Source organism: Culex quinquefasciatus, chromosome 2 (genome assembly GCF_015732765.1).
Source record: "Culex quinquefasciatus strain JHB chromosome 2, VPISU_Cqui_1.0_pri_paternal, whole genome shotgun sequence".
NCBI classification, from domain to species: domain Eukaryota; kingdom Metazoa; phylum Arthropoda; class Insecta; order Diptera; family Culicidae; genus Culex; species Culex quinquefasciatus.
Genome location: NC_051862.1, coordinates 199,477,337 through 199,489,591, shown reverse-complemented (window position 1 = coordinate 199,489,591; position 12,255 = coordinate 199,477,337). Strand labels below are relative to the sequence as shown.

Here is a 12,255-nt window from a genome sequence, read left to right as displayed (position 1 = left end):
TTTCCAATTTTCCAATTTTCCAATTTTCCAATTTTCCAATTTTCCAATTTTCCAATTTTCCAATTTTCCAATTTTCCAATTTTCCAATTTTCCAATTTTCCAATTTTCCAATTTTCCAATTTTCCAATTTTCCAATTTTCCAATTTTCCAATTTTCCAACTTTCCAATTTTCCAATTTTTCAATTTTTCAATTTTTCAATTTTTCAATTTTTCAATTTTCCAATTTTCCAATTTTCCAATTTTCCAATTGTCCAATTTTCCAACTTTCTAATTTTCCAATTTTCCAATTTTTCAATTTTCAAATTTTCAAATTTTCCAATTTTCCAATTTTCCAATTTATCAATTTTCCAATATTCCAATGTTTCAATGTTTCAATATTACAATGATTCAATTTTCCAATTTTCCAATTTTCCAATTTTCCAATTTTCCAATTTTCCAATTTTCCAATTTTCCAATTTTCCAATTTTCCAATTTTCCAATTTTCCAATTTTCCAATTTTCCAATTTTCCAATTTTCCAATTTTCCAATTTTCCAATTTTCCAATTTTCCTATTTTCCTATTTTTCGAATTTTCCAATTTTCCAATTTTTCAATTTATTGTCAAATTGTCAAATTGTCAAATTGTCAAATTGTCAAATTGTCAAATTGTCAAATTGTCAAATTTTCAAATTGTCAAACTGTCAAATTGTCAAATTGTCAAATTGTCAAATTGTCAAATTGTCAAATTGTCAAATTGTCAAATTGTCAAATTGTCAAATTGTCAAATTGTCAAATTGTCAAATTGTCAAATTGTCAAATTGTCAAATTGTCAAATTGTCAAATTGTCAAATTGTCAAATTGTCAAATTGTCAAATTGTCAAATTGTCAAATTGTCAAATTGTCAAATTGTCAAATTGTCAAATTGTCAAATTGTCAAATTGTCAAATTGTCAAATTGTCAAATTGTCAAATTGTCAAATTGTCAAATTGTCAAATTGTCAAATTGTCAAATTGTCAAATTGTCAAATTGTCAAATTGTCAAATTGTCAAATTGTCAAATTGTCAAATTGTCAAATTGTCAAATTGTCAAATTGTCAAATTGTCAAATTGTTTAACTGATTAACAGTTCAATAGTTTTAATTGGATAAATTTTATAAATTGGAGATAACACAAACTTAAGGAAATAACATATTATTACCTAAAAATAAATTTTAAATAAATAATTAATAAAATTTCTTCATTTTCTAAATGTTGCTCAGATTTGTATGGTGCTTCAACTAACCATAATTAAGCCAACAGCAAATTTTCCACACCGTTTGAAAAAGCTTTTCCTGAAAATCAGTGCAGTGTAGCGAACATTGCAAAAAAAAAAGTGAAAACACGCGCACCCTCTAAAAATCCCCTTGAAGCGCACACAGGTGTGAAATGCGTTTATCTTCATTTTCTGAATCAGGAAAAAACAGGAAAAAATAACTCATGTGTAGTATCATATGTGGGAAAACCCGGAACCATAGGTACGTTACCGTTGTCGAAGTCCGGGACGCTTTCGTGGGCACGTGTCTGTTTGGCTGAAATTAGATGAAAGAGAAAAATGAAACATGAGTGCGGGGAGAGATATATTAGGTGAATTAATTTGAAAAGTTGGGATTTTTACAGGTGAAATATGTATGCAGATGTGGCTTCTTTTCGGGTGTCGGTATTGGGTTTGGGGATGCTTGAAAAATGGGTTCAAGTTGAGTGATTTATTTGAGTTTGGGAGATTTTCAGTACAGGCAAACAAAGAGTCAACGTTGAAGCAAAACATTTCATAAAATAACTCCAAAAAATCATTCTTGAGATTTTTTTTTTCAAATCTCAGCAACATAAGCTGTCAATAATTGGTAATGATAAATTATGATTTTATTTCAATGATTTCCCCTGAAATCGTTTGCAAAGCTTCCACCCAGAAAAGAAAGAGAGAGAGAGAGAGAGAGAGAAAGAGAGAGAGAGAAAAAAGTGGCCCCAGGCAATCCAATAAAAGTCGAGCTTTATGTTTGAAGTTGAAACGGGTCTGGTCGTGCTCCCCTTCTTCTTAAAGACTAAGTCTGTTTTTTTCCTTCCTTTTTCCTGACCAGCTTCCCTTTCCAACCCAATATGGAGTGATGGAAATCGTTTTTCCCTTTGTGTACAGGTTCCTTCCTTCGCGCAGACAATGGTCCATTAGCAATTTGGGGATGTTTAGGGTGGCTGCTTATTTCAAGAATTATTTTGATATTATTTAGATTTTTTTTGCGTTTTTCTTTAGTTTTTTAAGATAAATTTTGATTATACTCTTTTAAGGATTTCATGAAGACTTGTTGTTTTTCAAGCAAAAAAATATTTTTGGAATTTTTGTAACTAGCTCAATCATGCACTCACTAACTGACTCAATAACCCATTGACTAAATGATTACCAACTTAATCATTCACTCACTCTCTCACTAACTTACTCAATAATTCACTGACTAAATAAATTATTCGCTAACTCATTCGCTCACTCATTGACTCAATATTTCAATAGCTCACTGACTTAATTATTAAATCACTTACTAATTCTTACAATCACTCACTAACTGACTCAATTACTCACTGACTAAATGATTTATTCACTAACTCATTTGCTCACTCACTCACTTTTTGACTCAACAACTCACTGACTTAACGATTTACTCACTAACTAACTGAATCAATAACTCACTGGCTAAATGATTTATTCACGAACTCAATCACTCACTTAGCCACTCACTCCCTTACTCACTCACTAACTGACTCAATAACTCACTTATTGACTCAAAATCTCACTGACTGAATGATATATTCTCTAACTCATTTATTCTCTCACTCACTTATGACTCAAAACTCACTGACTAAATTATTTATTCACTTACTCACTCACTCACTCACTCATTGACTCAACAACTCACTGACTAAATGATTTATTGACTCACTTATTGACTCAATTACTCACTGATTAAATGATTTACTCACTTACTCATACAACCACTCGCTCACTAACTGACTCAATAACTCACTGATTAAATGATTTTTTCACTAACTAATTCGCTCTCTTACTTACTCACTGACTCAATAACTCACTGACTAAATGATTTACTCACTCACTCATTCAATCACTGGCTCACTAACTGACTTATTGACTCACTGATTAAATGATTTACTCACTAACTCTTTCACTGACTCATTCACTTACTGACACAAAAAACTCGATTATTCACTCAATAACTCACTAACTCATTCGCTCACTCACTGACTGACTCAATAGCTCAATGATTTATTCATTCACAATTGTTTTTTACAAATGATTTTTTTTAAGAATGAAATATTCAAATTTTCGGTTTTCAAATTCGAAAGGTTATAAATAAAAGTTTTTTTTTAGATTTGTTTCTTTTTTTAAGACCGAGTCGACACCCCAACCTTGTTTCGATGGGGGGTGGTTAGAATCGGCATCGTGGCAACAAATGGACGCGAAATCGACGTCGTGGAATAAAGATTTTAATGTCGGGCGATAATAATTTATGCATTTCGACGTGAGGGCCTCTTTTGGCGCGCCAGGCAGGCAGTTAGTGAGGGGCCGTTTGAATCGTTTGTTTAGTCGTAAAAGCATTTAATTGGACTAATGTTAGGTGGGTGCGTTTAAGGAGCAATTAAGTTGGCATTAGAAGCATTGAACGTGCCAACATTGGCACGTTTGAATTATATTGGGCTGAGGGGGTGATGTAATCGGTTGTGTTGAGACGTTTAATTAAATTGCTATCGGCAGGGAAAAAAACATTTCTGTCTGTTCAACTTGTAGTTTAGAAATAAACCATGAAATTCACTGCAAATGACATTTCAATTCGAAAGGAAATTTCCAACTCGATTTTCTGACGAAAAATTCTTCAAAGCTCCAGCTCCTCTTTCAACATTTCATGCAAAAAGCTCACTCCCTTTCAACACAGTATACTTCATCTCACTTTACTTCACCCAGCAAAGTAGAAACAAATCAATTCTCATTACTTTTAATTGGAATTCCGTTCCGGTCTGGAGAGAGCAATCCCCACCACTTCCCTACTAAATAGAGAAAAATTGTGAAAATACCACCCGACCAAAGTCACTGCCGGGCTGTAATTGGACACTTCCTTTCTTCCATTTGGGAAGGTGAAAACCACAGCGGAAAAATCACCCAACTTGTTGTTGTTGGTCCAGGAAGTTGGTCACTCTGGACCACCCATGAAAATGATGATGATAAATGAGAAACTCGTGAGTGCTGAGACTAATTGAGTAGGTTTTTTTTTTTTTTTGTTTTGGAGGAGGAGAATGGAATGAGGGCAAATGTTTGATACTCTGAATATTTGGTCAACATTTTGAACATTTCATTTCTTGGCTTATTTCGAGCTAAAATTTTGCTAGGGTTGTCCCTTTAATCATAGAATTTATTTTGTGTAATTGGTTCAACCACTAACTTAATACAATTTCGGCAGCAGAAAAACTTAATTTTTAAAAGAATTTTATAGCCGAATCTTTGGAAAAATTAAGGACTTTTCATCAAAAAGAAGAAACATGAAAGATACTTTTTTGTTGATTTTTGAAACAATTCTCAAATTGTTTTTTTTTTATAAGATAATTGCAAATTTTTTTCCTACAAAATTAGTCTATACTTCAGAGGGTAAACAAACTAAATTATGTATTATATATCATTACAAAATTTAAATGAAAATAAAATTAAATTACTTTTCCTTACTTAGCTATTTAGGAAACTAGTGTTTCCAAAATAACTGAACTGGTGTGTAATGCATTTTAATACTTTTTATTCATTCAAATGTTATTTTAATTTTCAAATTTTCATCAGATTAAGAACTTAAAAACTAAACATATTTAAAATTTTCCGATCCTTTAAAACAAGTTTTTTTTAAATTCCAGCCCAAATTTTGAAAAGGTTAAAAAGTCAAATTTTTAAGGAATTTTCTAACATTAGCAAGAGTTTGAAATCTTTAAGTTTTTTTTTCTTAAACGGGAAATCTCACAAATATTTAATTTTATCTTAACAAGTATTTTGTTGTTTTAAGTTATTAGTAATTAAGTTTAATTTATTGACACTTTAAATTTTAAATAAAATTTCATTCATTGAAAGGTTGTATCTCAGCAAATTATTGTTCGTTTCTAACAGTTCGTAAACATAAATTATAGAAAAAAAATTCAGCTATTCGATTTTTTTTAAATGAACAAAAATTTACACTATTCTAATATATCAAAAATATTCCAATTATTATCTTAAATAAGGCTAAAAAATTGTGCATTTAAAAAATACGTACTTTTTGAATGAAACATTTGATTAAATTTAAAAATTGAAGCTTTTTTAAGTAAGAAAATTAGCATTGGTAAAATGTCTATTTTTTCAAGCAAAAAAAAATCATTTCGAGATTTTTTGACAACTAAAAACATAAAAAAATTCAATAGTTCAGATTTTCTGTATTTGAATGTTTAGTAACAAATAGCTTATTAAAAAATCAGCAAAAAGAACTTCCGTGAACCTATTTTTAATATGTTCCTTAACTTTGCGGAGGAAATTTAGTAGTACGGAAATTTCCTTCAAATGATACATTTATTCGAATATATAAATTTTATTTTTGTATGGACAGTTGTCAAAATTGTATGGAAAAAATATTGATACAAAATGACTTCTTGGTCATAGGAAAGATGCTTACAAAGGTTGATTCAAATAAAATTATATCAAAATTAAAATGCATGAAATTTTCTTATTCAGTAGAGAATCGCACAAATGAAAAAAAAATGATTCATTCCCTAAAGTTGTTAAGCTTTGATTTTTAATGTAGAATCGGTTTGCAGGTTTTAAAAGCGATTTCTTCTAAAATTAAGTAGTAAGCATCCAAAAGGGAACTTATCAAGCAGGTTTCTCTCAAAAGTTTTGACAAATAAGTTGAGTTGACATTACAGTAAAAATTTCCAATCCATTTCAATAACTCATCATACCTACAACAACACCAAACAGTGCTACCTACAGTCAATACTTTCGAAAGCCAATAATTACAATCAAAGAACGAGAGGATGACTTTTCGCTTCCCCGACGCCGGGTATGATGGAAAAGGCAAACATTTACCTGTCCATCAGCGTAATGATAACATTCGACAGCAGGTGCTGGCGAAAGCTTCGAAACGGTCGTAAAAACTGGTCAGCATTCAGCAGAAAAACATTTCAATTTCAAAAGCCCTTCCCATCAAATAGTAAAACACGGGAAATCCATATTTCGAAATTGCCTTTTTTCCCCTCACCTGGTCGTGCACTTGCCAATCCCAGGGAGCTGGGTGGAAACCGGGGAGGAACTTCAATTGAAACCGAATGAAAAGTAAACAAAAATAGGGAAAATATTCATTTCCCGCGTGGCCACCATCACCGCCAACGCGATCGGCTGGCCGTCATATTATGCAAATAAGAAGTCGTCGGTGGCAAGAAAAAGGAAAAACAAGCACAGAGAACCACTCTCGCGCAATATTTTCATCAATCAATTTATCGACTAGATTAAATATAGGGTAAGCCTCAGGAATTCCGGGGGTTGAGGTAGAAGGGTGAAAGGGGGGTGCACTCTTCGCAGGAAACTACTTTTAATTAACTCAACTCCCGCTGATGCTGTTTCCCGTGGACGTCACCGGAAGTGGCCGTGGGTTTCGCGTTCCGACTCGAGTGTTGTTTGATTTCCAGTCAGTGAGTTTCGCTTTTTTTTTTGCGCAGTTCAGTGAGGAGGAAATTAAGGGTTTTTAATTCTTCCGGTAAACTTTGACGAGGCAGCAGTATAGCAACATTTTCGGCTTCAATAAAAAATTCAGGCCGTCGCAAATATTGATGCAAATTGCAAATAGTTAATGTCGCCCCCTCACACTTCCCTTTAAAACTACCCGAGCAGACGGAAATAACTTGGGACTAATATTTTTTGATATTTGAAAATACTAGGCCAATAACATTTGATGTTATTTATAACAAGATTTGTTATTCGTCGCTATGATTTTTTTGTTATTGGATTGTTATTGTAATAACAGACAAATAACAAAATGTTATTCCCAAGTTGTTTTGGCTTTCAACCAATATCAGACCAATAACAAATTTTGTTATGATAACATAAACTGTTATTAAACTCTTATGCAAGAATGTATTTTTCAAGAAGATTCCATAACACTTTCTGTTATTTTAACAGTATTTGTTATTGCAGTGGCATTAATTTTGTTATTACCGTCTGCCCGGGATAGACGGAAAATCAGGAGGTACATCGAATATTTAAAAAAAACATCAGAATTTTAAAGAAATTATAAGTTTAATCTACTGAAATTGACTTTAAATGCCGTTTTCTGCGTTGATTATTGTATTAAGCATGTTTAGAATCATTTAAAAATATTTGAAATTTTGTGAAATTCTGATGTACAGTAAGTATTTAATACAATGATTGCTAAACAACTGGATTAGTTTAAAATACATTTACAAACATTATTTTCAATTCCCCCCTTCCAAACTCACCCAACTTTGGTAAGAGTCGAAGGACATAAACTTCAAAAAATATACGCAGCAGCCTATCTGTCATTTAACTTCTGTTAAATGAAATAATATTTAAATTTTATTTATTGTTTATCATAGAGCATATTGTTGATATGATTTAAACAAAACAAAAAGCAGATTTTAAAAAAATATTAATTTTATTATTTCATTTTTCAATATAAAAAAAAGCTTTATGGTCACTTGAACTTTTTTCCAGGTTTTTTTTTTGGATTTAACATTTGCATTTTTTTTGCCAATCTTTGTTGGGACTTTTCTTATGACCAAAGTAGGAATTTTGCGTCATAGGTTTGTCCATTCAAGTTTTTGACAGCAAAATTTTAGAATCTTTGAAATTTGATTTTCAAATTTGGATTGATTGGAAGAGAAAAAAATTTCATATAAAAACGTCTTCTATAAATCGTTAATAACTCGTCACGGTTATATGAAAAAGACAAAAGTGTTCAATTTCGAACGCTTCGACCGGAATTTTGTAGCAATATGGCCTCAGAAGCTAGCCTGAAATTTTGAGCGGATTTGGTTAAGGTTTAGTATTTCAACCATTGACCTGAAGTTAATATGGAACTTTTAAAAATTACTATGGGAAATTTTCACATTTAACCTCTTCTTAGAGAAAGTTTCTCAAACCCCAATCAAATTTTCCTATTCTCAGGTTTCTTATAGGTTTTGATCCGGGGAACAACTTTGTACAACAACGCAAAACGCTAGGAATTGATCCCGAAAAGATACAGGATATTTTTTGGAGTATGGCAAGAAAATTAAAATGCTTTAAAAATTTGCCTGTATGTTTTCGGGATTGATTCCTAGCGCTTTGTGATGTTCTACAAAGTAGTTCCCCGGAACAAAACTTATAAGAAACCTCTGTTTTGCGAAAAAAAATCATAGGACATAGGAAAACTTTATTGAAGAAGAGTTGAAAAGTTGAAAATAAATAAATTTAATTTATTGAAATTTCTTCATTACTTCAGGTCAAGAGTGGAACAATTAAGCATTAACCAAATGCGCTAAAAATTTCAGGCTAGCTTCTGGGGCTATAATCCTACAAAATTCCGGTTGAGGCGATTGAAATTGAACACTTTTGTCTTTTTCATATATCTGTGAGCCACGCTAATGAAGAATTGAGCCACGATATCTTACGATATTCCAAAATTTTCATTTTTTTCTGGTCACCCCCCCCTCAACTTTAAAATCGTAGAAATGTTGTACATTTTTTCGTGTTTATAAAGCTTTTTAATTAAAAAGAAATGGCAACACAGCCAAATTGATTTTGACCTTGCTTATAGCCCCTTGCCAGAGATCTGATTTTTTTTCCAAAACAACTTCAAAATTTCCACAAAAAAAGAAGTCTAATCAACTGGAAACAATCTAAAATGCATTTTTCTGCATTGATAACCATATTTAGCATGTTTGGGCTTGTTTAAAAATGTTTTGAATTTATATGAAATTCTAATGTACAGCACCGCAAATAAAATATTTTTCGCAAAAAATAAAATTTTCGTCAATACTTAGATATTTTGGAAAATAATGATGGCAAAACAACTGGACAGGTGTATAATGCATTTCAAAACACTTTTTTCATTAAAATGTTGAAACCATGGCTCGTTATTTCAATTTTTATACTTTTTTTATTTTTTTGCCCCCCCCCCTCGACTTTGGTCAGAGTCGAGGGACATAAACTTCAAAAAATATTTGCAACGGCCTTAAAGGTATCAAAAAATATTGTTTTGAGAAAATAGATTTTTTGTGTTGGAATGTTTTATCTCACCTTAAAAAAAAATATTTGAAAAAAATCTTTTCGATGTTAATAAAATACTTTACTAATTAAACCTTGAATTGTCTTTCTAGATGCACTTCCGGTACTTTTACTATGTTGCATTTTATCTAAAATGAAGGCTTTTTTCATTGAAGATTCTTTTGAACTTGGTCTCCATTAATTTGCTTCTTATGTATTTTTTTATGTTACAAAAAATCAAAAACCATTCTCAATGATCTTCACATAACAAAACCTCATACCTAAAAAAATCTATTTTTTGATAATTTTCCTAAGGGTTTTTAAAATCTCTTCTTGTTTTGTCTTCTTAGTTTGTATAATAATTTTCTTTTAAATTAATTTAACCATTAGTTCAAAATAACTGTTTTGCTCGTTTTCAAGTATCACAAAAAAAAATTTTAAGGGTGCACAGCAACCAAGAAGTTGTTGTCTTCTTTTTCCAAAATTGTCAAACTGACGGACTCAATCCTGCAACAATCGGATGGTAAAAATTGTAAAATTTTGACAGTACTAGGGGATGAATCAAAAATTATATCGATAGTTAACGTAGTTGTGAAGATACTGAATTATCTGTGACAAGAATCTTTATGCAAAAGCTTTGGTTGATGTGCACCACTAAAAGAGTTTTAATTATTTTGAAAAAAAATGCATAAAATTTTGCTAAAATTCTAATTTTAAAAGCCCTGTAATGTTTAAAGTAAAAAAGATATTTCACGATTTGTTTTGTTATCTAAAATTTCTCAGAATTTAATGATCATTTGCTTAAAAAGATATTTTTAAGAAAAAAGGTTTAAATACAGCTATTATTTTAAAATTAAACTAAAATTTTCAAATATTAAAAAGGCATTAAAAGGTCCTTGTTTCTCAAAAAAAAAGGTAATTTAGGTACAAAAAAAAATCATTTCAGTAAGCGTAAATTGTCAAAAACCATCCGAGAGGAAAATGTGTACGTACTAGCAGGAAAAATATATAGTGCCGTCCCGTTTATGGCAACATAATTTTTCAAACATTTGTGTTTGCCAAAAAACAACGTCAATTTTGAAATTTTTCATAATTGAGTGAACTTTGAGATTGGTTTTCGATCAACAGTTTAGAAGAAAAATTGAGTAAGTCTCATTAATCAGTAATTTTTAACGAGAGGAAATGTGTCGAAAAGTCGTGTTGCCAAAAACGGGATGGCACTGTTGTGTGATTTTCTAATTCCAGATTTATTTATAAAAAAGTTCGCCTGTCAACAAATCGTCTGTTGTGTGCTATCTTGTGACAACGACCATTTAGCACTTATCGAGAAAATTGATTTTTCAGTTTGATTGTAAAAAAAATCAAAATTATGAATGATGGAGGCAAACTTTTTGAAGCAATCGGTTCGTATACTATCGCTTAACAACTGCAAATTTGGTTACACCAGTTAAAAGATACAGTAAATTATTTAAACAAAAATCTGAAAAGCACGTGTCACAAGTGTGCACAGAATTCCCATACAAACTAAAATAAGCTCAAATCAATGGTTGAATCGACTTAATCAGTATATTTTTAAGAACCAAAGATGGAATTGCTTTTAAAAAATAAGTATCAACACAAATTTGTGAAAAATAAGATTTTTTTCCACATTTACCAACAACATGGATGACGTGTCACAAGTGTGCACGATCATTTTGATGATAAATTGGTCTATGTCACAAGTGTGTATTGCAATATCCGGGAAACGGAAGCGAGTTTCCAAAATCGGGTTAAAGCATCTTGTAGTGTTTGTTAAGTATAGTAAAACGTCATCATTAACTCATTTTCGACCAAAATGGTCTATGTCACAAAATAGCACACAACAGACGAAATGAGTATCGGGATCGATCTACTAACCTCTGGCATACCAAATCTTTGCTATTAGCAGAATCTGCTAACGTGTATCGAAAAAAACGGACTAGAGACATTCTGTTTTCGACGTGATATCTTGACGCTCTTTCAGACAATATGTAAAGCCATGCATTATGATAGCACATCGGCGATGTCGATTTTTTTAAATTGATTTTTTAAAATAGATTCATCGAGTGCACTCTGCACAATCATAAAAAAACCCTTCAAAATCAACGATAAATCACGTCCCACAACTGCTTGCTGGTCCATTTTCTTCAGCCCGCTCCATCTATAAATCAAAAGATTACCAGCAAAGCTCCTCTCCTAACCAAGCCTCACCCTGACCATCCATCCATCCATCAGAAAGAAAAAAAGCTCCCCTTCCCCCCGATCCACCCCTAGTCGTTCCAGTTATCACTCCATCATCGGCTTCTGCCCGGTTAGAAAGCTTGGCTGCTGCTGTGCCAACACGGAGCTGTCAGATTTCGTCTTGCACTTGTCAGCTTACAACGAAACGTTTCGTTCCGTCCGAGCGTTACAGTCCGGTTGGGTTATTTTTAACGTGTGCACTCTTCTTGCAGTTTGCTCCCACCCTTTTCGGGGGAAAATCCAGGGGAAAACCCGCCCCGGAAAGACGATCTCCGCCAGCGAGGAACGGCGTCTTGAATAAAAGATTACTTTCTTTCGTCCGGGGTTTCACGGGTAGGGGATGTTGTGGTAAATTTAGTTTAATTTCTAGAAAAATTAGAAAAAAATCTAAATGAAACAAAATTAAACTTTTTATCAAAATGAAGTTTCTTCAAAAAATCACTTGCAAACTAAATTTCACCCAACTTCCCCTCAATTTTCCTGCATCCAGAACAAGCTGCCCTACTTCAACTGTCGTCGTTGGCTGCTGCTGCTGGTTCTAGGTTGGCTTGGAAAGCTGCCACCACCGGCCGTCCCTGTCCTTAATAACACTTTGCTCATAAATTTTAAGCATGCACCTCAAGATTCGTCGCCGTCGTCCTGGACAATTTTCGCTGAAAGTCTTCATTACGGGTCCTCTGGGTGCATCCCTTGGCTACTTTTGGCCGGGATA

General features: G+C 32.4%; 1 protein-coding gene across 1 annotated transcript in view; it reads right to left on the bottom strand.

Moving 5' to 3' along the window:
- The window catches only part of LOC6053417 (lachesin), a 304,414-nt gene that overhangs the window by 119,480 nt on the left and 172,679 nt on the right, over positions 1–12,255 (bottom strand). The window contains exon 3 of the mRNA XM_038251455.1: positions 1,501–1,545. Coding sequence (XP_038107383.1) covers positions 1,501–1,545 — 45 coding nt within the window. The remainder of the gene's footprint in view (positions 1–1,500; positions 1,546–12,255) is intronic.